Here is a 25004-nt window from a genome sequence, read left to right as displayed (position 1 = left end):
CCATTGGACTATGAAACGGTCCGCTAGGAGAAATAGAATCTTGCCAGACAGGGACAGGCTGTTGACACGGGCCAGTGACTCTATAAATACAATTCGCGTTGAGCAGAGACCAATGATCTATTTGGATGTTAGTATGAGAGCAAACCAATTCTTTTGACTGTAATAATTTACATACTTTTAAGAGAAACGCAGCTCCACAGAGCATGACACTGGTTCCGGGTCCATTAGTTACGATCTAGTAATGATTAGTTTCAATGATTGAAGAGGTGGGTACTTATGAGCCTAGATAATAGGTGTCTAACTTACGACATTGGGTTTAGTGAGAAGGAGACCAAAACAGGCTCGTAGACTGATCAGGCTGGTGATACACGTTGACGACCAGCTTTGTCCGACAGCTCTTGCTCGAGGGATCTGGAAGGTGCGACATTGGCCCTTGCCATTACTTATGGTTTCATCGAACTTCAATGCTTTGGTTATGGATATCGTGTCTTCCGGGTTGTATACCCATGTCCGTAGAGGATACTTGGTTAGATCTATATCTTTCAATAATCGCAGTATCTCACCAGTATGCCCGCCTAAATCTGATGTTAGTATATCCTCTTAACTGTCTTTTAATAGATAATTGACCACGAAATACTTGCCTGAACCCAGCAGGACCATGAGATGAGCTTGCTTCTTAGTTCGTGGAACCGCCTTTGAGCCAACAGATTTGAGGACCCAAGCCACTCTGAGGGAAAGCAGCCCCAAAATAGAAAGGATGGCTAGCAAACACAGTTCTATCGTAGATGATCTTGACATTTTATTCCTGTCTTTATCTCTAACTAACCATGGAGTCCACTGAGTAGCTCAGGGGAACAGTACGGCTGATTATTGTCAGGGAATGGTATTCTGGCATAACTGTAGCAGCGTTTGGAACATCGTGAAGTAGTAGAGTAGTTAGTCGACAGCCGTCCGTCTGCGATGCTATGTCTCTCATCTCACTGGTAACCACTCGCATCGGACATTATTAGCATCCCTGCACATATCACGGCTTTTTGAACTGCCAGTATCACGCGCCAATTGATAAAGTAATAATTGCCGATAGACAATTGCATTCTGTTGGTACCCTGGCAACTATGTCGTCCAGTATAAACACAACGGAAGACATCCCTTCGACCAATGTTTCAACCATGGAACCAGTACCAGTTCATGGTGGAGCTGCTGATGACGTGAAGACTGAAACAACTTCAGCAGACTCGGGATCTGGCTTGACTGAACAGCAGCCTCATGAGAATACGGCTGATGAGAACATTAAGAAGTTGCCTGTAGAAGAGGAAGTCATTCATTCAGAGTCTCAACCACAAGTCAAAAGCGAGGAAAGCTCAGTGCCAATTCAAAACGCCAAGACTGACAGCTCATTAGAATCTTCTACTCAGCATAGTTCTGCAGCGGGTGAAAGTGAATCCAATCAATCTTCTCGTCCACCTCTCAACCCGTCGAATAGTTCGTCGATGTCTATTTCAGCCATGCTTGGTGGTGCAGGTTCTCAATCGCAATCTGCCGATTCGAATAAACCAGATGATGCTTCTAGTAGTATTAAAAACATAGTCAGTCCATCTTCGAGCTCAGCTCCATTGAGTACTGAAGGTCAAAACAATTCATTCCCATCAGCTTCAACTTCTATTCCGGCTCCATCGCCATTTACTGCTCCTTCAGCCAGTGAGATTGATAACTCGGTTCCATCACAACCAGCATCTTCAGCTGCGGGTACTGTTCCAGATATCATTTCTAGACCCGAAACTGATCCAGCAGCCACTAGCTCTGCTACTACTACTGGATTTTCTACACCGGCAATGGAACCAGCTTCTGAGTCGGCGTCAGGACCTAATGCTCCTGTATCACAACAAGAGTCGGTCCAGGTTCTAACTGGCTCAAGTTCGACATCTACAGCTACAGTTGGTGCTATTTCAAACCCCAGTTCAGCTGGTACTGAGTCCAATCCTCCAATTTCACAATCTGAACCTCTTTATTCATCACATCTTCCTAGTTCACAGCTGTCAACAAGTGAACCAGAAAGACCCAGGCCGTCTTCATTCCTCACACAATTCAAAGGTGGAAGTCCTACTTTCCAACTACCGCCTGTCCAGTTTGATCCGGCTTTAGACAGAAGAAAACAGAATCTTACGGGGCCTGAATCGGCTCCAGTAAGAGCGGAAGATGCAGTAGCAAAATTAAAGAAACCTGGATTTGAACAAGAGCAAGCGCTTTCTCAACAGGAACAGCTAGAACAACAGCAACATGCTCTACAACAAGGACAGTTCTCATCGCAAAATGCTATACCTCCTACGACAGTAGAAGGTGAGCATCAATCGCAACTTCCACCACCACCACCACCTTCACAGTTGCCACCACAATCAACACTGCATAACCATCAGCATCCAGATAATGGTGTTCCAGTTGCTAACCATCTTCACCATCACCACCACCATCATCACAGACATCATCACCACCATCACCACCATGAAGATGGTGACAGTCATGAAGCCAGTCCTGGAGCTCCAGAACCATTTGTATTTCCTGGCAATGCTAGCTCGGTAACTCCAACTGCTAACAACGGCTTTCATCTACAGCCACTCGTTGATGGCAATGGTTTGTCTGTTTCATTGAAACGTCCAGCCGAGACAGGTGATGAATATCCTCCCCTGACAGTTCGCAGTCAGATAATTGTTGACAATTCAGATGTTTTAGAGGCTATTACCAAGTTCCCACGGCACATTCTTGGAGCGGTGATATATGAGCCACAATCCAAGAACAGTTCGCATGTATTATTACCGCGATACGACGACAAAATCAACAGTGTGATTCAAATTCGAATTCCTCGTCGCTTCCTTAATCACCAGACGAATCTTGCTATTCCAGAGCGCAGGCTGTGGGGAACTGATATCTATACAGATGACTCGGATATTGTAGCAGCTCTGTATCACAATGGTCACCTCAAGCTACCAGACCCATTAGTCACGACGGTGGTTGATGAATCAATCTCGCCATTAACTGATTGCATTGCTTCCATTAGAATTCTCCCCAGACTGGAACGCTACCAAGGCTCATACCGGTACGGATTCAATTCAAGAACATGGTTGGCATCTCATGATGGCGTCAGTTTTATGATTGAAAGTGTAGACTTTGTTCCATGTGGACAAGCCGAAGCATCTGCTTCATTGAAAAAGCAACGGGTATCAGACTGGAACCAACTCAGGAAACTTTCAAAGAGCAACAATCCCGAGTTCAAACTCAGTGCAGCTCTGAGTGAAAAAATCCGTCGTGAAACAAAACCAGTCGATACTATTAGTTCTACTGATAGCCCAGACGCATCAAAAACGGCATGAACTCTGTAAATTAATGATATTTTTACTACCACCCAGTAAACTCGAATATTGAATAACGACTTTGGGCAGAGCCCAAGACCCGTTCACTTTCACCGGTCAACTCATCCAACCCGTACAATTACCATCGTATCGATTCATTTTTATAGAAATACAGAGATACGGTTAAGAACCAATAATAATATATATATAATTTAGCAGAATTGCTTGCTTTTGTAGAAGCCTGTCCAATTTTACATGTCGCTTAGGTGTTCATGTAGGTGGAAGGATCAACACCCTCCTCAGGGAAAGGAGCAATGTTAACCTCGAAACGCTCTTGAATCTTCTCAAGGACCTTAGTATCCTCTTCAGAAGAAACAAATGAAACAGCGAGACCCTTGGTACCGAAACGACCAGCACGACCAACACGGTGGAGGTACTGATCAGCCTCAGGAGGAAGGTCGTAGTTGATAGCCAAGTTAATACGCTCAATATCGATACCACGACCGAAAACATCGGTAGAGACACAGATACGCTTGTTGAACTCCTTGAATGACTTATAACGGAGGATACGCTCTTCTTGAGGAATACCACTGTGGACAGCAATACTAGGGAAACTACACTCATTAAGCAACTTGTTGAGCTCGTTGGCACGGTGGGTCGACTTGACAAAGATAATAACCTGGTTGAACTCGAGGTTATCGAGCAAATCGTTGAGCTTACGGTTCTTCTCCTTCTCTTCAAGCTTGACATAGTACTGTTGCAAACCGTGAAGAGTCAACTTGGTCTCATCATCGACGTAAATCTCCAAAGGATTTTGCATGAATCTCTTACAGATAGGACGAATCTCTTGGGAAAGAGTGGCCGAGAACATCATAACCTGCTTTTGGTGGGGAGTGGAACGGAAGATTTCTTGGACATCACGTCTCATATCAACAGCTTCCAAAACCTTGTCACACTCATCAATAACAAAAGTTCTGACATTACCTAAACGAATGTGCTTGTCTCTGACAAGAGCATTCATTCTACCGGGAGTGGCAACAATGATGTGAGGAGCCTCTTCCTTCTTCTTGAGAAGATCAATGTCCTTTTGGATGGGAGTACCTCCGTAAACAACGGCAGTACGAACATCAGGAAGATACTTGGAGAAACGAGCATACTCGTTCTTGATTTGGTAAGCCAACTCTCTAGTGTGACACAAGACCAAAACGGAAACCTCGCCGTCAACAGGGTCGATTTGTTGAAGAGTCGACAAGACAAAAACGGCAGTCTTACCCAAACCAGACTTGGCTTGACACAAGACATCAGTACCAAGAATAGATTGAGGAATACACACTTGTTGAACTGAGTTTGTTAGTTGTTTGTTCGTATGGTTTTTACAGTGGTTCCAAACCGTCTGCTTTATATCTTGCAATGTTCAAGCTAGCTGCAACGGTTGTTTGTAGAAACAATTGTAACATGTATCATTCATGTCTTTGTATCTCATGTTTTGCGTGTCGCGTATCTTTGTTAAGCTAAATGTCATTCCTCTTACTCATATCATCATATCATCGTATCATCTCGCATCGCAATTCATCCACATTGTCCCATTTTATTATGTTTCGTGTAATAAATGTTGACATTGACCCTATTCACCACCAATTATGACGTTCTTATCCACTATTAATGTCAACTCCCTTCAACTGAATAACCTATCCTCCACAAAATGACCTCGTATAAAAACGTTGTTTTCATACTTTGCTTTATAGCATGTTGGCATGTTGAAGATTTCATATCAGCGATAAATATGAGATTGCTGGCAAGTTGGTATATATGTTGAACTAAACAGGGAATAGTCCTGCTTTCTCGAATTCTTGGTATTGGAAATGTTTGATACGTTTGGTTCTTTCCATGAACAATTATGAATGATGATAATGAGAATGCTTTCACAAGGCACAGATACAAGACCTTGACACGCTGATATTTGAGCACGGATTAAGCTTCATAAATAGCTTAATTACGACTACAATATACTTTCAAGAAAACTTGTGCAACACAAACATGAGATACAACACAATCAGTTGACACGTTGGCATTTAGACACGTCTCATGTTACAATTGCTTTAACACCCACCCATTGCTGCTAGCTATAATCCGCTATGCAGTGCTTGTTTAAATTTTGTAATTACCTTCAGAAGGATGCTCGAAACCAGAATCGACAATAGCTCTGAGCAACTCAGGCTTCAGCAAGAAATCACGGAAACCAGTAGAGTGGATACCAACATAGGAACCCTTCTTGTCACCGTCCTCCTGCTTGACGTTGACGCCAGCAGCAGCTGCTTCGGTAGAAGCAACCTCGGGAGCTGGGACGTTGACGACTTCTTCAGTGTCGGAATAGTCGAGGAGTTCTTCTTCACCTTCGTGAGACATTTTTTATACGCTAAACTGAAATTTGGTTGGTTAGATTATGATTCGAAGACATGGTGTTGTAGCACTTAAGTGTAGTCTAGTTGATGAACTGCGATTCCCAGTATACTTTGTATACATTCTTGTCACCAGGCTCATAGTAAATAAATCGGTCACATTTTTCTCGATCTTGCATTTTATCAAATGACTCTACGAGTTATTGAAACCATTATCGCAGGTTCGAATTGCCCAGCCACTCGAACTACACCACTTCACGACTGTTGAAAGTCGTTCAACAGTAAAATTAACTGCCAATCTATGACAAAAAACGGTAGCAACTAACGAGCAACTACAAAATTCTCTCATTCATGTGCTGAATTCATTGCCACTGTCATGACAAAACCAGTTACCTTACAGTAACTACTGGACTAAGTCCCGATGCTGGACATGACAAACATCGATGAAACCCAAGCAGGGACAGGACAATCGGTTCAAAAACAGCTTCAAACACTTTTTGGCGCTCTTCCCATCTGATTTTTTTACATACCAAATACAAGGGGATTCCTGTTTTCCAAAGCACGAGTTGTAAATCGAGCTCTTACCTGTACTAATAGAACGTGAAGGAAGACATGAACAAACTCCAGCAGATCCTCACTAAAATCCCCGATCACATCTCAGCCGCACCCCGAATCTGAAATTTCACGCGTGTCAAAACCTAACACGCACCGTTCGCTCCGGGTAATTGCCGCCCAAAACGGCAATATTCGGAGCCGCCTCCTCTGCAGGGACTACCCCCGCCCGACACGGGACTGGTGAAGCGGGGGTTCGGTTCTGGTGACTGAGGGGTCAGCCTCCGGCGGCTGGGGCTCCGCCCCAGACCCTGGTTGCTCCTCTCGCTTCGCTCGAGTCGGTTTTGGGGAGTCCCCTACGGTTTCTAGGGCTGAGTTTCGACGGGAAATGACCCCTGCCAGGAGCAATTGTCCCTCTTCTACTGTCGGCCTGGCCCCCGACGCTACGACTCGAGCGAAGCGAGAGGAGCAGCGGGGTCTGGGGCGGAGCCCCAGCCGCCGGAGGCATGTACCCGGTCAAAAAAATGTATGATTCATTAACGAAGTTCCTGGATTTTGCTGAGCGCTTTTGGGTGTTTTTGAGCGGCTGCTTTGTAGTACCATTTCTTGGCCTCGTCGCGGTCGACTTTGACTCCGATTCCCACTTCCGAGAAGTATCCGAGTGCGTACTCGGCTTTGGCAAGACCCTTTTCTGCGGCTTTTCGTGCCCAGAGGTACGCTTCGGTGTCCGATTGTTGGAGAATGCCCTCGGATCCTGTCAGGTACCAGCCGGAAAGAGCCAGCTCGCTTTCAGGTTCACCCTTCTCAGCAGCTCGACTGTACCAGGCAATACTTCGTTTGGGATCGATAGGACATCCTAGCGTTCCGTATTCGTAACAACAGCCCAGTCGGAATTGTGACGGTGGGTACCCTAGTTTAGCAGCTTTCACAAACAGCTCAAAGGCTTTGTGGTCATCTTTGAGTAGCATTGTAGAAGTACCGAGATCGTTCATCGAATCGTTGATGTATGAATCGGCTCGTTCATATAATAATCCTAGCTCATGAACCGCATGTGGGTTTTCGGCATCGGCTTTATCTGCTGCTCGCTGAAGCCAGGTGACTGCTTCCATAAGACTTTTAGACTGACCAAGAAGCCCATTCAGACTGATCATTCCTAGTTTATACATAGCAGACACATCGCCCATTTGAGCTGCTTTCTTATACCACATAACAGCCTTGACGGGATCACGCTTGGTTCCTGCTCCGATTTCGTTACAAACGGCCACTCGGTAGGCTGCTTCAGCTTGTTCTAGTTTGGCTGCTTTCATATACAGTTCATATGCCTTTTCATGATCTGTTTCCAGACCAAGTCCTCCTGAACTGTAATTAGAAGCTAGGTAGAAAACAGCATCAGCATATGGATTACCACTGAGTTTTTTGACTATTTTGTAAGCTTGGTTCATCCAGTTTTCACGATTACGTCTCTCGGTCTTGGAGTCGACTCGGGTATTTGGTTTGGCAACAGTGTTGGAGTCGGAATACTCACGAGTCAGCTTTTGACTGGCTTCTACCAATTTCTTGGCAAATTCGAGTTGAAGAGCTGGATCGTTATTATGCAGTTTGGCCAGTTTCCGGATCCTTTCAAACTCTTCTACAGTCAGGACCTTGGGTTTGGCGTTTGGAGGAACTTCATTCAGTGGGTCCACTGCTGGCTGAGTGCCATATTGTCTTACTGGTGGTGGTTTGGACGACTCGGCTTGACCAGTTGAAGAACCAGAGGAATGATGGGATGAGCTGCTGTACTGGTGTTGATGAGCTCCAGCATCTGTTACTGCTCGTTGTGTAGAGTGCTGGGAGGCTACTGTTACAGGTGGTGGTCGTACATTACTGTTTACTCCGTTCATGTTTCTTTGAGACTGTCCTTGTGGTTGTTTAGGTTGCCTGGTGACTGGTGTTTGGTGAGGAGGTACCATTGGAGGAACACTTTGATCCGATCCTTGGTATCCTCGTGCCTGAGACCTAGCAGGATCCTGAGAATTTCCCGGCAGATAGCTATTTTCGTCCTCAAGATACATATTAAGAACATCAGCAGTTTCCGCTGGTGAACTGGTATCAGTATCAGCTATAGCTCTAGCAGCGAATGGACTGGATGGGTCGTTATCACTAGGAGGTGGTGGTGTGTGGATAGATGAATACATGTCACCATCATCATAGAGTTGGATAGGCGACTCTGGCAGTTCTTTTCGATATTCAGCTGCCAAAGGTGAGATAGGTGAGATTCCTATTGTTGAGGCAGGAGGGATCTTGTTGGTTGAGATGTTAGCAGCTTTATTACCAGGAGCCTGGTAGAAAGTAGGGCTGGTAGGGCTTTTCAGAGATCTTTCATCCACTGGTGGTTGAGAGTATTCAACCTGATTTCGTTGGATGTTTGTAGCTTCAACTGGATAAGCCTCGTTCTGGTAGCTTTCCGATGGGTAGTCATTATAACCCTGGTTATATGGGCTGTGTACAGCTGGAGTGGAGTATGACCTTCCTCCTGGTCCATCATGCACACCTGAACTACCAACTCCAGGTCCATTGGGATGTCCACTAGGACCACCAGCTGATCTATGTCTAGGTTGTGGACCGGGTCTGGCATAACCACCAGCTGGGGAAGCTGATCTTTGAGGCGAAACCAAACTACTGTGGCTAGTGTCTGGTGAGTAGTGAGGATTGGCTGCAACTGGTGGATTCATACGACGATCTGATAACTCCGGTTGTGATGCCGAGTATCTTCCACCACTGGGATTGGATGTCTGAGACCGGCCATATGGACCAGGTCCCGGTCCCATTGATCCAGGGATCATATTTGGCTCTCCACGGTACCCATTAGACGCTGAAGTTGGTTGTCTTGATCCGCTATTAGGACGTTGCTGCTGGGTTTGTGGAGGAGGAGCAGCATGAGGTTGCTGATTATATTGGGCTGGAGCTGGTTGTGATTGACCTTGTGGGTACTGACTATATTGACCCTGTGGTGGCTGAGAGTAGCCCTTCTCATACTGAGTCTGCTGGTATTGACCATTCTGATAGTCCTGTTGTGGTGCAGGTTGTTGGTCATACTGTGGATGACTCTGTGGATGACCTTGCGAATGTCCCTGTGGTTGTCCCTGTCTTTGAGGCGATTGATGCCCTTGTCGAGGTTGTTGACCCGGGTATGGCTGACTGGTCGGAGCCTGTGATTTTGGCGCTTGTTGGTACTGATAACCCTGTTGAGCTTGAGGATAACCTTGTGGTTGAGAAGACGAGGCATGAGTGCCAAGACCGTGCGAAGAATGTGACTTTTGTATTTGTGGTCTTCGAGGAGGCGGAAACTCCAGCTGCTGGCTACTGGAAGCATGAGGTATTTGATTTCTCGACCCCTGCGAGGTTGGATAACCCTGTTGACCATATTGCCCATTCTGTGGATATCCTTGAGGTGAAGCCCCATAGCCAGGCTGTGGTGGTCTCCAGTGTGAGTTAGATGTCTGGCCGTGACTATTAGCAGGTGCTGGTTGCCTATAGCCCTGACTGGCATGACCCTGGCTATGAGGAGACCCGCTGGGTCTCCCTGGAAATCCACCAATTGGACTTTTTAATGGGACTTCAGTCGGGCTCTTGAGTGGAGGATTAGTGGGATATGCACCTCCACCGCCCATTCCAACAGCCCCAGTCGCACCACTGCCTTTTATTGGAGGATATGCTCCATTTCCAGAACCAGAGTAGCCAGGTTGTGGCTGTTGTTGAGGCTGGTGATGCTGATGCTGGTGCGGTTGAGAAGGATGTGGATGCTGTTGACCGCCATATCCAGGCTGAGGTGGATAATAACCAGTATTTATATTAGGCGGTCTAGCAGAACCTTGACGAGCACCACCATGTGACTGTAGGGCTTGAGCCTGAGCCTGTGGCTGAGGTGGATACTGAGGATGATAATGAGACATGACACGATCCTACTACACAATTGACGAACCCACTATACACAGTTCACACTTTTCGCCAACAATATACAATAGTAATAGCGATAATACTGAAATTTGGAAGGCGTTAGGCAAAACTGAAATCAAGATTTCGAAACTGAAATTTTAATCTGAAAGTTGTTGATCAACGTTGAAATAGAGTTTGCTATAGTGTGGAATCAACACCGGAAAAACAAACCAAAACTCAATAGCAGAACCAAATCAGCAGAACCCAGATCCCGAATCCCGAAAAATCCTAATTTGTATTAGCCGGAACCACACTGAGATCTGGATCTATGTTGATTATTACAAGACTGAATCTGCTGCGGTACACCAACTGTCAAAATCAATAACGACCTGAACATGCGCCGGATGCTACTGGATCGATACAAAAAACAAACTATAATAAGCAAACAGCTTTTTAAATCTATCTATTTATGTTAATATAAGTTCCATTAATCATCCACAACCAGTGATCTGATCTATCAACTTCTGAGTACCTCATCTACAAACCCCATCTCTCATAACAGCATCAGCCAACGCCAATCAACCAATTATCTCCATAAAAAAATAATCCTTGCCACTTCATACATACCTCGTAACTATCAACTCGATAATAACTTTTCGAATTTGAACGGCGTGAATCAAAAACTGGATAATAAACCCCAGTTTTCTCCAACGTAAATAGCAGATCGAGCCACGGCTCTCGACTCAACTGCGACAACCGGTTCTCCTTCTACCAGTTCTTCTAGTTTCAATCCGAAATCCGTGTCGTTTCCGCTTAGTAGCACGCCAATTCACTTTTTATTTCAACCCAAAACCAGTTTGTGTCTTCAGTGCTGTCAAAACTGCTGTAAAAACTTTAAAAAAAGCCTGACGATTCTGGCGTTTTTCATATATGAGTCTGTCCGCGTTTTGTCCCGCACTTACGACGCATCCGAAATGTGGAGCACTCGGGCTCGCTCATGCGCTTAACCGCGTGCTGCTGCACCTCTCGAGACCCGGGCCATGCCTCCGGCGGCCGGGCTCCGCCCGGACCTGGTTGTGCTCGCTTCGCGAGCGCGCTGGCGGGTTCGACTCTGACTGGGTCCTCAGGGGTAAAGGGTGATGCTGGCTGGCTCGTTATTTAATAGAATCGTTTGCTCTAAAGACGAAAGTGGATTCTGTATATAAATGAGACAATTCTGCTAAGCTCAGATGAGATTTTTTTCAACTTTTTTTGATTCGATTTTTTAGATGTTGGGTACTGAGGCATGTGGACCTTGCTCGTACTTCAGTAACCAGATGTGAAAATAATAAATAACCAACATAAATCTCGATATATTTTTTTTTATTTAATTCCAGAGGATGCCAATAGATTCGCCTTGCCAAAAATCTATAATACTCCACTAACCAGGCCAAGTGTATTTATGGGAACTCTGCGAGACAGATCTCAGTTAGACCATGGCTACACAATTATCAACTCCCGTGATCCTCTCTAAAAAGTTGATATTCAGTACTAGACATCAAGCATGTAGCGAATAAAAATACTACTACCAGTACATATATCCCGCTCTTCTAATAAATCTATTGCTACTAATCACAGCCATAAACTTTTGTCAAACACCATTTGCTATGTAAAAAAGTTATTAACACCTAAAGTTATGAACACCTGGTGGGTATTGGCATTTGAATTATGGTATAAGCTACATAAGCATTTTGACTTGTTAATATATATGTGTCATAATTAATTAGTTTGATTGTAGTCAATTACTAGAACCGAAGGATTCGGTGATTAGAAAGTTTTCGAAAATTACAAAAAAATTAATAATATTAATAAAGACAGAGTTCAACTTGTGCGAGTACAATAAAGTTAACAACAACAACAACAGGTAAGAAATAATAATAGGCTATTAAGCTCAAATCAATCAAGTGTGCGGGTACCACTAGCCGGCCTAGCTTCTGTTCTTCTATACTTGTCCGCCAGTTCCTTAACAAGTGAAGGATCTCTCAATCAATACAAGAAATCCCATTAGAACAAAATCAACTAGTCCATTAGATTGATTTGTCGAGCCTCTGAATCCTAAAATTGGAGATCAGTGTCCAAGTCATAGTAGGGTGGTACTATTAAGGGTCCATTGGTCAGGTTAGGAATAAAAATGTGATCACCTAAGGTCTCAAGTCTGCTTGTAGTCGTTGTCCGTCCATGAAAATTGTGAGCTTCGAAATCCAGTTCCAAAATGTCGCTAAGGAAGCGCCGTAATTGGACGGAGTCGAGAATGTCCAGGAGTAGGCTGGCAAGGAGCCAGCTCTACCGTAGTCGAACGATCTAAAGGGTCAGCTGCTCGCGGTGTGCGAGGCGACGGATGTAGTGAACAACAAGGGACAATGACTGAGTAGCGAGACTTGAGACCAGAAACCAATGAAATGACGGTATATATCAGTCAGGACTCGGGATGCCGCCGACTGAATCTCGCCAATCGAAGGGAAATCTAAACGAGATCCAATCCAATAGAACCAAAGGTGAAACCATGACAAGTGTGTCTGAAGACCGCCTTGAAAATTCGGTTGGTCGACTATCAAAGAAAAAGATAGTCTCACCCTGAACTAATAGTCTTTGCCAATATTGGTCCCTCGAAGAAACAGGGAACTGACAGACAAGGCAATAATAGCCTCTACAATGCTGACCGACCAGCGACCCGCACAGCATGAAGGAATGAACTTAACAACGTGTGACCACTGACCCGCCAAGTCCAGAGACCAAGGCAGATTGAATGAAATTAAGGAACTCCATTCCATACTGGTGAGGGGGAACAACTTCCATAGTGGAGTTATCAGATAATAGTCGTCTGATATTACTCTCCACTCTCTTGCGCCGACTAAACGGGCAAAGGGTATCAATCATACCTGTAACAGGTCGTTGTTCGCCAGTATGAGGGTCACACTCAAGTCCAACCATCAATGAATAATTGGTAATGCCATGCTTCTTCAACAGGTCGACATCTTTTCTGAGCTGAGTCATGAACTTATCTCGCTCGTCTCTCTCCACAGAGATAGAACCATTGGGATTCAAATGATCCATATTCTTCATGATAACAAAATGAGTCTCCTTGCCATCAATGTGAATGGTGTAATGACCAAGGTAGAATGGGAGCTGAGTGGTGGGATTCTCCTTGACACGATAATAATACTCGTCCAAGAACTCGTAACTACCCATGAGTTTATGCTCTTTGCATTGAATGGTCTTAATGATGTACTTGGCATCAGGAGTGACCAATCTGCCTCCATACGAATGGGAGTTGACCAGATCAGAATCCATAAAGGAATTCAAAAGCTCTCGATGTGAGATTCCACAAAGTGTACGAATGTTGTCGTAAACCAATGGTGAATGAACGTCAATAATAGATCCGTCGCCAAGGCGGTATTTCTTAAGTCCCATCATCACATAGGGGAGGGTGACCTCGGGATCAATCAATCGAGGATTAGCATAAATTGCTGTTTGGATTCCCTTGAACATAAGAGCAGACTTGGAAATAGGAGCCCGCTTATGAATTGCAAACTTTCTTTTAAGAGAGCTGACTTTGGATTTCAGCTTCTGTTTCAAAAATGACCCCTTGTCATCAGTTACGTCGATAATAGGGATGTCCAAATTTTCAATGATGTCAGGAACAAAATAAGAGGTGTCGTCCTCAGGCCATGACAATGGTTTTCCTGCCTCGACCAGAGACTCAGCATGGGGTTCCTCAGCATCAAGTGCCTGACAGGTCTTCTCAATGGAAGTGACTTTGGAAACAAGATTGTCAACAGCAGAATCTGTTCTGGCAAAGGCTTGGTTTGCGGGATAAGGGATTCTCGCAACAATATCGCGATAAGATCGCTCAAATTTGGCAAGCTTCTCAAGAACAGAGATGCCGGATGAAGTAGTCTCAAAAGAAGGAGCAGGAAGTTCATCGTCGGTGGAATCCACCAAAGTGTCATCGCCAGAAGTGGTTGGCTCGACATCTGAAGACTCAATGACTGCCTCAGAAGTATCCAATAACTCGGTTGAAATCTCGTATGGGTTTCCTCCATCTGGATTAATCAAATCAATGTAGTCCGAAACACTGTAAACTGGCCAGTGAGGACACTCATCTTCGTCGGACTCAAAGTCATCCGAGTAGATTGAGGCGGTATCATCACCATCTTCCTCAATGTCAATGGGTTTATTCTCCAAATTAAAATCATCGCAATCCTCAGAAATATCCAAAGTCTCAATTGATTCAACAGTAACGTCAGAATCAACGGGGCAATGAGAAGGAATAAAATCCTGGTGATAATCAAAGGCAGAGAGTCTGGCGGGGCGGTGGGAGAACTTGTGATTGGGGTTCTCAGCCATGAACTGATCAAACTTTTCCAAAGCACGGATAACGGCAGGAGAACGTTCAAAGTAGAGGTTCAAATCCAATTCCTCTTCGTCACTGTCACCAGACTCAGAAGAGCTCAAAGAAGATTCATAACGGTCAAGCTCACCCTGCTCAGGAGGGAAGCAAAAATCAGAGTCAAGTTGACCCAAAGAACCCATCTTTTCAATAAAACAGGTGGAAATAAAAACAATTGTTGAAAAACGCTGGTTAAAAAAGATCTTGAAACAATACTGGTGTGCAAACTTAGCAGGCAGAGTTGTTCTAACAGACGAGAAGAAAAAAAGAAGAAGAAGAGAAGGAACTGGGAGTTCCCAGTCATTATATGTGCAACCACCACCAAAATTATGGGTCGAAAATCAAATGACCAACCTCCAGTTTCCCATAACACGGAACCGGTATAGCAATGTCATCGGACTTAAAACGATAGTTGAAAAGGCTAGAAACATGGTGAACCATTTGGACTCGTTTTATTTATGTGAATCACGAACCTGTTGACCATCGACCGCCACAAATGGAGATCTCAGGGGGAACAATTAAGCTCTGCCGTGCGGATCCTGAATCGCATATATTAATCACGTGAGCAAATTTAGTGGACTTTCTGATGCTATGATACCGAGGCTATAATTCGAATTTATACTGGGAATTAAGGAAATTAGTACCTCTTGAGGCTCAGTTTTAAGACCGACAGCCTAAAAACATGAAAGACAGTTACTACTGGCGTTTGGCAGACCCAGCTTTGAAGTCTAGTTATACTCTACTTTCTTCAATGCTTCTTCTAAGAGATGATATTTACACCACGATATAAACTACGAATACCACGTGCCTTTGCCGGGGTAAAAATCTCACAATTAACTATATAGTAATCTCATTATATTGCTATTTCACACGTCCTTATCTATCTCCGAAAGACAAAAATATTAGCCGCATGGTAGAGGACTTCAGAGTGGAACTACGTACACCTGACATCTCACTCAGACAACCGCCAACACCCCTAAAACATGCACAATCGTTGGTTCCAAGCGCTCGCGAAGCGAGCACAACCGGCGGCCGGGCTCCGCCCGGCCGCCGGAGGCGACTCCCCCATCAAAAGCAAGTTACAACGGATATAAGTCCAGGATCTCGGCTGTCGGCTTTAGTGAAATATATATCCGTCTCGAAAGGGATCGGCGGAGATCACTTCCAGAAATAGGTAGTTTCAGATTATCTTCGAGACTGAATTACCAATGTTCGAGATATTAACTCCGACAGAGTTGTGAAAGTACATAAAAGGCCCGAGGTTTCAGAGTTGAACTGATATTGGATTGATATTGAGTTGCAAGAAGAATTGGAATCTCAATTGATAGTAAAAATGACTTTTGACAATCAAACTACCTCTGAGCAAGTGGGTGCTGAATTTGCTGATAATATCAAGGGCAAGACTGTGATTGTGACTGGAGCTACCTGGGGTGGATTGGGTGCTCATACCGCATTGACCATTGCCAGACACGGTGCTGAGAGAGTGATTATTGCTGGAAGAAAAGCCAGTTCTCTTGAGGAAACCATTGCCAAGATTAAGGAAGAAGTGCCTTCAGCCAATGTTACTCCATTAGTGTTTGATTTGGCTAGCTTGAAAACTGTTCGTGCTGCTGCTGATAAGATCAATTCTGATCACGATATCAAGCACATTGATGTATTGATTAACAATGCTGCTGTAATGGCCTGTCCATTCTCCAAAACCGAGGATGGTTTCGAGAATCAATTTGGTAGTAACCATCTGGGCCATTTCCTGTTCACGACCTTGATTATCAACAAGATCCTGGCCTCGAAATATCCTCGCATCGTCAACGTCTCAAGTCAAGGCCACAGATTCTCTCCCATTCGTTTCGACGACGTTAATTTCAGCAACGGAGAAAAATACGGCTCCTTCCAAGCCTACGGCCAGTCCAAGACTGCCAATATTCTCTTTACCCGTGAACTTAACAGAAGATACGCTTCCAAAGGCCTCGTCACTTTCAGTTTGCACCCCGGAGTGATCTCGACCAACCTAAGCAGACACATCGATTTCGAAAACTTGCTCAGTAGCAACGAGGTTGACTACCAAGGAAACCCCTGTTTCCAACGCGAATATCTAGAAAAGATCGTGTACAAAACCATCTCTCAAGGAGCCTCTACCACCCTGGTTGCAGCCTTTGATCCCGCCATTGTCAAGTCCTCTGGAAGCTACATGAGCGACTGTGTCATCAACGAAGACCTCTGTCTTCCCTTTGCCAAAGACATGGACTCTGCCGAGCGTCTCTGGACCCTCAGCGAGAAACTCGTCGCTCAAGCCTAATCTGCATCTTTATACCTTATACAGTAATAAACGTGCCGATCTTTCACTTCTCACGAACCTGAAAAAAACATTCTTTTACGGGGAGGGGGTTTTGCCTCCGGCGGCTGGGGCTCCGCCCCAGACCCCGCTGCTCCTCTCGCTCCGCTCGAGTCGGGCTCGGGGGCGTCAGTAGGGTCTTGACCATGTAGGTAGCATGATCCCAGGCGATCCCTGGACCCTGTCTTCCCAGAAATGATACCCACCCCCCTAGAAAACGACTCGAGCGAAGCGAGAGGAGCAGCGGGGTCTGGGGCGGAGCCCCAGCCGCCGGAGGCACCGTCCCCCTGGACCCTGATCGGCGCCCGCCGCAACCGCCGCGTCGTGTGGGCTGGGGTTGGGCTGGCAGTTTTTTGCCCGTTCTCGAACGCTATTGGGTGAGAAGGGATGCACCAGCAGTAGAAAGTTCTGAGTGAGTGCAGTGTTGGAGAGTTTGACGCTGAAACTGACATTTCGTAGATTGACGTCGAAAATTCAGATACAAAAACTAAGATGAGTCTCCGTCTTGCTACTCGTTCTTTGGGTAAGTGAAATATCAGAGCAGGGGTTTTTGTGAAATGAGCTGAGTTGTTGTGAGTTGTGCCTCGAGAAAGGGAGATTCCGGTGAGAGTAGAAATGTCGCGACAAAACGAAAACAAGTGAAAAATAGAATGGTTTTCTCGGAATTTTGAAATTCGGCTGAATGGCAGTTACAAGAGAAGTAGTTTAGTACGAGAATATCGAAAATTGAGAGAATTGGCAACCTGGCAGGTAATTGGAGTCCAGCGTAAAGGTATAGTGAGCAGGTTCGAGTGAAGTATCATTTAAAATTATAGATCCGAAAATGAAGAAGACAACTGGTCAGTTTATTCAGTCTGCTCGAAGTTAGAGCATTTACGAAGCACAAAAACAACAGTGAACGGAACTGAAAATATCGAATTGGCAACTTAGTTCAGAAACGACATGAATGCAACCGAGCTGTGACTTTCTGATTTTGTTTTATAGTGTTATGCTATTCAACAGTATAGAAATAAGCTGCTAGCAGAAATGGATTCATATGGTACAATAGATTTCGATATAGAGCCAGCATTCCGATTTTTCAGATATTGATATCATGCACTCAAGTAACACTATGGTCATGAAAAATTGATGAATATCTGGGATAAATGGCAATTGTCGAGAAGAGAAGCCAATAATGTCAGTACTGTGACATTTCGATATCGGTTTTAAAAGCTCAATCGGTGATTTCGACACGAATATGTCTATTTTTGCTGAATTTTGAATCAATTCTTCTCCCGAATAGCAGTACCTACTTGTACTGACCCCCCTGCTCAAAACACCTTTCCAATCCGTCTCTCATCTCTCCTCCACTCACTTGACACACTCCCAGCTCATTTAACACGAACAGCCAACTCCCAAATCCCCCTCCTACCCCACGAAAGCTCGCGAAGCGAGCACAACGGGGTCTGGGGCAGCGCCCCAGCCGCCGGAGGCCGACCCCCAAACCAATACTAACGCGCCCCAGCCATGCGCCCATTGGCCGCCCGTCCTGTTATGGGACTTGCTCTGCGTGGATACGCTTCTCAAGTCGACCCCAAGACCAAGGCTCAGGCTATTATTGATGCTCTTCCCGGCAGCAACCTGATTTCCAAGACCGGAATCCTTGCCACTTCTTCAGCCGCTGCTATCTATGCTGTTTCCAACAGTTTATACGTTGTCAACGCCGAGACCTGTTTGTTGGTTGTTTTCGGAGCTTTCTTGTACGTCATGTCCAAGACTGCTGCTCCTGCTTACAAGGACTGGGCCGAGGGACACATCAGCACCATTCGTGGAGCTCTTGACAAGGCTCGTGAAGGCCACGTTGTTGCTGTTAAGGAGAGAATCGAGTCAGTCAACCAACTCAAGGACGTTGTTGCCACTACCAAGGACCTTTTCGCTCTTTCCAAGGAGACAGTCGAGCTCGAGGCCAAGGCTTTTGAGGCCAAGCAAAAGGTCGAGTTTGCCCACGAGGCCAAGAGCGTTTTGGACTCCTGGGTCAGATACGAGGGTCAAGTGCGTCAACGCGAGCAAAAGGAGCTTGCTGAGGCCGTCATTGCCAAGATCGAGAAGGAGGTTTCTACCAAGAAGTTCCAACAATCGGTGCTCAACCAAGCCGTTGCCGACATCGAGCAACTGTTCGCCAAGAAGGCCTAAAAACACTCCCATCACCCCCCATCCTCTTAACGTAGGCATTTTGTGCATAGATATCTGACTATGTTAATATATTATTGAACACGCTCGGTGCCCTGGCTGCCTCCGGCGGCTGGGGCTCTGCCCCAGACCCCGTGGCCCCTCTCGCTTCGCTCGAGTCGGGCGTCGGGGGTGACACAAGCCTAAATCTCCTGCGAAGCAGGAGCAAAGGGGTCTGGGGCAGAGTCTCAGCCGCCGGAGGCAGGCAGGGAACCCCCAAACAGCTCGCGAAGCGAGCACAACCCCGTCCGGGCGGAGCCCGGCCGCCGGAGGCATGCCCGATTCCCGGTTATTCTTCGACCCAGTCTTGTTTTGTCCGCTACAGAAGGAGTTTGCCGGTGGGTGTTGACGAGGTGAAGCCTGTGTCGTGGCGGTAGATGGTGGTGCCAGCGAGGACGGTTTCGACAACGCGGCCGGTGAGTTGGCGGCCGTTGTAGGGGGTGAGTTTGTTTTTGAATTGAAGTTTGGTTTGGTCGAGCGTCCATTGGGCCGAGGGGTCGAAAATGCAGAAATCGGCGTCTTTGCCAGGGGTGATAGAGCCTTTGGTGTCGTCGAGATGGACTTGTTTAGCGGTGTTGAGCGAAGTCCAGCGTGAAATGTCCGCAAGCGTGATGTTGGACGACGAACGATGGTTCTGCACTTCGGTCCAGAGAACTACAAGACCCAGTCCTACACTCGAAATACCGCCCCAAGCTGCCATGAAATCACCAGATTCAAGCAGTTTCAGGTTGGGTGTACAGGGAGAATGGTCGGATACAATCGTTTTAATGGTATTGGCTTGGATTCCCGCCCAAAGAGCGTCTTGGGTAGCTCCATCTCGAATCGGAGGACAGCATTTATACTGAGTGGCTTTATCAGGAACTGCCTCGGCAGCAAGTGTCAGGTAATGGAAACATGTCTCGGCTGATAATTTGATTCCTTTCTTTTGTGCTTCTGCTACAAGAGGAACTGCTTGGGCAGATGCAAGATGGACAATATGGAGATTGAGATCTGGCGCGGTCGACGACGCTTTAATGACTTCGGAAATAGCAGTGGTTTCAAACGAATCTGGTCGCGATTTGAGAAATGTGTCGTAATGAGTGGGATCAGGCTCGTCATGGCTATGACTATGACCAGTGTGAGGGTCCTTATCCATCTCAGCATGGAACATGAGAATCGTCTTCTTACCATTGAGTTTAGTCATGGCTTTCTTCACATCGTCCATATCAACTGCTGGGAACTCGTCAACCCCGGATTCCATTAAAAAGCATTTGAATCCTTTAACACCAGCTTCGATCAACGGCACCAGGTCGTCTTCATTACCAGGAATCACTCCTCCCCAGAACCCGACATCGACCCAAGTCTGGCCCTTGGACGCATTAATCTTGGTCGTCAAATTAGCAACCGTTGTAGTGGGAGGAATTGCATTCAATGGCATATCAATAACAGTGGTCACACCTCCCGAAGCTGCTGCCTTGGTGCCTGTTTCAAACCCCTCCCAGTCAGTTCTCCCCGGCTCATTCAAATGAACATGTGTATCCACCAGACCTGGTAAAATCGCCAAATTGCCATAATCGGTAACCGGAAGGTCACTAAACTCATTACTCCCAGCTTTGTCCCCAGAAATCACCTCAACGGCCTGAATTTTGCCATTCTCCGAGATGACAATGCGTGCTGGGACGAGCTTATCATCCAGAAGAACCTGCTTCGACGTAATCACTCGCGACATTGATCCAACCTTCAATCAAATCCACTTTCTTATGAGCTTTCAAACCAGCAACCGGAAACCCAAAGGCTTTCTTAAAAACAATCTAAAAACCTCGAAAAAGTGGTACGTATGAAACCAAGTGCGATCCCCAAGTATTTAACATATACCTCCAGTGGATCAGCAGCGTCGATCCGGCTTATCTGCTATCGCGGTGATAGGCTCTCACCCACTTTTAAGCCGCGGCCATGCCTGCGGTGGGCCTGCAGCTCTTTCTCCGGGTCTGCCTCCGGCGGCTGGGGCTCCGCCCCAGACCCTGGTTGCTCCTGCGAAGCAGGAGAACTGCGGCGAGCTTGGACGAAACGACTCGAGCGGAGCGAGAGGAGCAACCAGGGTCTGGGGCGGAGCCCCAGCCGCCGGAGGCAGACAGGGGACCCTACTGGAGCGAGAGAGTGCGGCTCGGAGGAAGTGAAAAATTTGGTTCGGTGCGCACGTGACCCATGCGCATTACCCCTGAAATAGCTGAAATAGTCGACCTGTTATTTTAGTAGATTTATTTATGTAGAGAGAGAGGGAAAATGGTGAGGATGACAGACAGGCTTGCTACATCCAGTGAGGTTATTAAATTTGACGAGTGGAGCAGTGAGTTTGGCGATACCAGTGGCACAGCTTTGAAAAAGTCATGACGCTAGATCTTGAGTGTGGGTCGACTCGAAGGCTATTCAAAGATTAAATATACCCCTTTAGTGTGAACAAATAATATTGTATAGGAAAAGTGATAAAGCCTTGTTGCCCAGTTCACTGCAAAGATGATTCTCAATGAGTTTGATATGTTTGATATCAATTTAGGTTGTCGGTGGGAACTCGTACTTGCGGCGTCTGACTTGGCATGTTGGGTAGCTGCTCAGTAATCATACCGGAGAAAACGATATTCGACTAGAATAAGAGGACACAGAATACTGATGACCCTCAAATGTTTCCTCTGCGACATGAAAGAGATTGTTAAAGGACAGATGTAGATATTAGCATATATCAGTATTTGCATATCACTTCAGCACAGCCAGCAGGTTTGAAGGCCCTTTCTTGGCTAATTCAGATGAGTTTCTGTAAACCATCAGAGAATATAATAAAACCAAGGAATCCTTAGTTCGCCAGCCACGATCAATAGTTAGCTATTTGAATAGAAGAAGAGTGAGTTATAGTGATGATGTCACGCTGCCTTGACTTGACCCGACCACTTAATACCGTGAGACATACCTTCATCCCTGTTATTAGTCCTAAACAGTAAGGCAGCCTTGCTGGCATGTTGAAGATGTCCGAACTGTGATTCTCATCGATACTAGTCAGTATATTCCCAGTAGATTTGACGAAATCAAATTTCAAGCCTACTGAGCCAGCTGACCTTACTTCACATGCTTCTGATTGTACAGGTACTGATACATCATCAGCCAATGTGCTTCGAACTCATTTAAAATTCCAACTTCAAAGTCCCCGGTCTCGTCTCACTTTCTCCAACAGAATCACAAATCTGCCGTAACATTATAAAACAACCACGCAAGATAAAAAATAGCTTGGATCCCTGGAACCTCAGACGACTGACCTCTTCCACCATGCAGGGCTCCCGGTAACCTACCACCGTACCCCAACCCCAGTCAATATAAAAGAGCGGACGCAGCGTCAAGTGAAATTTTCTTCTCTAATGATATCCTTCCACGTTTTATACGTATATGATGAAAACTACGCGTAGTATCAGTACACACCCCTGGACTTGTCCAGAACGCTCTTGACCGGGCTGGGTGAGATATGAAGACAGCGTTCAACGTGCATCATTACCTTGTTAACCAATGAACGCGAGAGTACCTTCTGACTTGTATTCACTGGAGGGATCTGTAGTCTGTAGCTAATAAAACTGTGTGTGATACGTATGGGGCGAGGTGTGCCTCCGGCGGCTGGGCTCCGCCCAGACCTGGTTGTGCTCGCTTCGCGAGCGACGTCGGGAAACCCCGAACTCTGGAGACCGCCGACGCCCGACTCGAGCGAAGCGAGAGGAGCCACGGGTCCGGGCAGAGCCCGGCCGCCGGAGGCACACCCTGGCACGCATACGGAAGTGTAAAAGGTTTATTAACTGGACTTTTGCTTGAGCTCGACGTCGCGTTCTGCCAGCATGATGGCGGCTCTGTACATTTGAACGCCGTTTATGATTTGCTTGCCGAGCCAGAGGGGGAAGGTGATGGCGCAGATGATGGTTGGGTAGGATAGGGGGATTCCGTAGATGTAGCCGAGGTTGGGGGGTGTTTTGAGTGGGAAGCTCGACAGGTACAAACCCACGAAGAACAGCTCGTTAAATGCACAGAACAGGAACAGCACTTTGTTGTTGGTGTAGTACAATTGCAGGATCTTGCTCTGACTGCCCACCTTCTTATGACTAGCCGAACCCGTCGTCAGCATCGCGTACATGTGCATGTAGTGCGAGGCCAGGTCCAGACTCACGAGGATCTGGAACAGAAACGCGTAGTGAGGGTATGCTACACACAGGTAGCAGATGAGTGACGAAGTGGTACATCTGTCGGTGACCATGTCGAGAACCGCACCAAATTGCGACGTTTGATTATACTTTCGAGCAGCAGCTCCGTCAAGAGCGTCGAGAATACACGACAAACAGTACAACACAGTACAGTATTTGGGATGCCATTGCATGTATATCAGCGAGGCCAATGCGAAAATCACTCGCGAGTATCCAATCAGATTTGGAATGTATAAAAAGATGGTTCTCGTGGTAATGGCATGTTCACTCTTACCAGCACTTGCCGATTTACGACTTCCGCTAACGCTACCGTTGGATGCAGTGGTAGCGACAGCTTCAGTGGTGTCGGCACCCGATGATTTAGATTTGGATCGTGTTTGTGCCATGATGATGGTGCTAATAATTGATCAAGAAAGTTCTGAAATGAAAACGAAAAATTCGAAATGATACGAACTTAGTGTCTTGTATACCAGTACTGTCTAGAGTCAGGATCTGATGAACAGGATGAATAATGTCCCAACACAATCTGAATCAATCACAGATGAATGAACTAGTGATCACAGTCTGAATGACAATCTGAAATCGGGTGAATAACTGTGAATCTTAGTCTAAATTAGAAATAGACAGAATATATCACAGTAGATATTACAATAGATATCACCGTAGACAGACTTGTACCCAGTCTAAACCAAAAACCAAATAAAAAAAAAATTCAGAAATCGATAGACACGAATCTCAAAACCGAAAATACAAAAACGAAATTAAAAGATCGAAATTGTAGTATATCGATAGATATCGAGGTCACGAACGGATGAATTATGATTTGAAATGTGAGATCTGATACACGGCGAACCACCAGATGCAATGCCCCGAGAATTTCCTCGAGATAAAACTAAACGTGACTAATACAAATACAATCCGTACAGTACTACAACACACTAACAGTGAATAAACGTCAAAGCGTGGTTCTTGCCAAACTTCCAGTTTGAGTCAATAGCCCAATTCGATGCACACACAAGTACAATACTGGAATTTTCACTTTGTCGTGAGTGAGTAAGCCAGTCGGAAACCTCGGTTAACCCTTGTTTGAAGACCCGAGTTGATCCGCTGTTTTTTAAAGTTTTTTTTGTCGCGGGCAAACAAAGCACAGCTCCTGGTCGTATTAGGCTGGGGTCCTGGCACAAAATTCAAACTCAATCTGTAAACGCGCTGGCAGCTTGGTTCCAGAATACTCTTATCAGGAGGCGTGACAGTACAGAGTCTTGAATGGTGCCGGACCTTCCTCTCTCTTACATCCGGGTCACGTTTCTGTAGCGCCGTGCCATGCCAGGCCCGGGTGCAGGGTCCGGGCTCAGGGGGTGGGTCTGCCTCCGGCGGCTGGGGCTCCGCCCCAGACCCTGGTTGTGCTCGCTTCGCGAGCGGCTGGGACCGTGGCGGTGGCGGTCTGAATTGGTTTGGAGGGGTTTTTGGGGCGAAAGAGGGTGGTTTAGAGCCGGGAGAAGCTGGTTTCGGGGCTCGAACTGACCCGGGTCAGACCCATCCAACCCCAATTTCGACTGGGACCCCGCAAAAGCTCGCGAAGCGAGCACAACCAGGGTCTGGGGCGGAGCCCCA

At 46.2% G+C, this 25004-nt stretch overlaps 9 protein-coding genes across 9 annotated transcripts; 4 read left to right on the top strand and 5 right to left on the bottom strand.

Annotated features, from left to right (window-relative positions):
* Window positions 1-1169: 1169 nt before the first annotated feature.
* On the top strand, window positions 1170-3365 carry AWJ20_756 (Transcriptional regulatory protein RXT3; the record flags this gene model as incomplete). The annotated part of the gene is made up of 1 exon (XM_018882716.1): window positions 1170-3365. One exon carries the CDS (start codon window positions 1170-1172, stop codon window positions 3363-3365), a length of 2196 nt encoding a protein of 731 aa, XP_018734977.1.
* Window positions 3366-3606: 241 nt separating this feature from the next.
* Window positions 3607-4365, bottom strand: SUB2 (ATP-dependent RNA helicase SUB2; the record flags this gene model as incomplete). The annotated part of the gene is made up of 1 exon (XM_018882715.1): window positions 3607-4365. The coding sequence occupies one exon, from the start codon at window positions 4363-4365 to the stop codon at window positions 3607-3609; it is 759 nt and encodes a 252-aa protein (XP_018734976.1).
* A 1127-nt stretch (window positions 4366-5492) lies between these two features.
* Window positions 5493-5750, bottom strand: SUB2 (ATP-dependent RNA helicase SUB2; the record flags this gene model as incomplete). The annotated part of the gene is made up of 1 exon (XM_018882714.1): window positions 5493-5750. The coding sequence occupies one exon, from the start codon at window positions 5748-5750 to the stop codon at window positions 5493-5495; it is 258 nt and encodes an 85-aa protein (XP_018734975.1).
* Window positions 5751-6831: 1081 nt separating this feature from the next.
* Window positions 6832-10230, bottom strand: ACK1 (Ack1p; the record flags this gene model as incomplete). The annotated part of the gene is made up of 1 exon (XM_018882713.1): window positions 6832-10230. One exon carries the CDS (start codon window positions 10228-10230, stop codon window positions 6832-6834), a length of 3399 nt encoding a protein of 1132 aa, XP_018734974.1.
* Window positions 10231-10511: 281 nt separating this feature from the next.
* AWJ20_752 (phosphatidylinositol-4-phosphate 5-kinase its3) lies at window positions 10512-14785 on the bottom strand (the record flags this gene model as incomplete). Its single annotated transcript, XM_018882712.1, has 3 exons — window positions 10512-10568; window positions 10950-10993; window positions 13132-14785. 3 exons carry the CDS (start codon window positions 14783-14785, stop codon window positions 10512-10514), a joined length of 1755 nt encoding a protein of 584 aa, XP_018734973.1.
* A 1190-nt stretch (window positions 14786-15975) lies between these two features.
* On the top strand, window positions 15976-16938 carry ENV9 (Env9p; the record flags this gene model as incomplete). The annotated part of the gene is made up of 1 exon (XM_018882711.1): window positions 15976-16938. The coding sequence occupies one exon, from the start codon at window positions 15976-15978 to the stop codon at window positions 16936-16938; it is 963 nt and encodes a 320-aa protein (XP_018734972.1).
* Window positions 16939-18480: 1542 nt separating this feature from the next.
* On the top strand, window positions 18481-19146 carry ATP4 (F1F0 ATP synthase subunit 4; the record flags this gene model as incomplete). The annotated part of the gene is made up of 1 exon (XM_018882710.1): window positions 18481-19146. The coding sequence occupies one exon, from the start codon at window positions 18481-18483 to the stop codon at window positions 19144-19146; it is 666 nt and encodes a 221-aa protein (XP_018734971.1).
* Window positions 19147-19501: 355 nt separating this feature from the next.
* On the bottom strand, window positions 19502-20890 carry DAL1 (allantoinase; the record flags this gene model as incomplete). The annotated part of the gene is made up of 1 exon (XM_018882707.1): window positions 19502-20890. The coding sequence occupies one exon, from the start codon at window positions 20888-20890 to the stop codon at window positions 19502-19504; it is 1389 nt and encodes a 462-aa protein (XP_018734969.1).
* On the top strand, window positions 20364-20690 carry AWJ20_749 (uncharacterized protein; the record flags this gene model as incomplete). Its single annotated transcript, XM_018882708.1, has 1 exon — window positions 20364-20690. The coding sequence occupies one exon, from the start codon at window positions 20364-20366 to the stop codon at window positions 20688-20690; it is 327 nt and encodes a 108-aa protein (XP_018734970.1).
* Window positions 20891-25004: the final 4114 nt, after the last annotated feature.

Source organism: Sugiyamaella lignohabitans, chromosome A, assembly GCF_001640025.1.
Source record: "Sugiyamaella lignohabitans strain CBS 10342 chromosome A, complete sequence".
In the NCBI taxonomy this organism is placed as follows: domain Eukaryota; kingdom Fungi; phylum Ascomycota; class Dipodascomycetes; order Dipodascales; family Trichomonascaceae; genus Sugiyamaella; species Sugiyamaella lignohabitans.
Note: the sequence above shows the minus strand (reverse complement) of the source record. Positions and strands in the feature narration are given on the sequence as shown.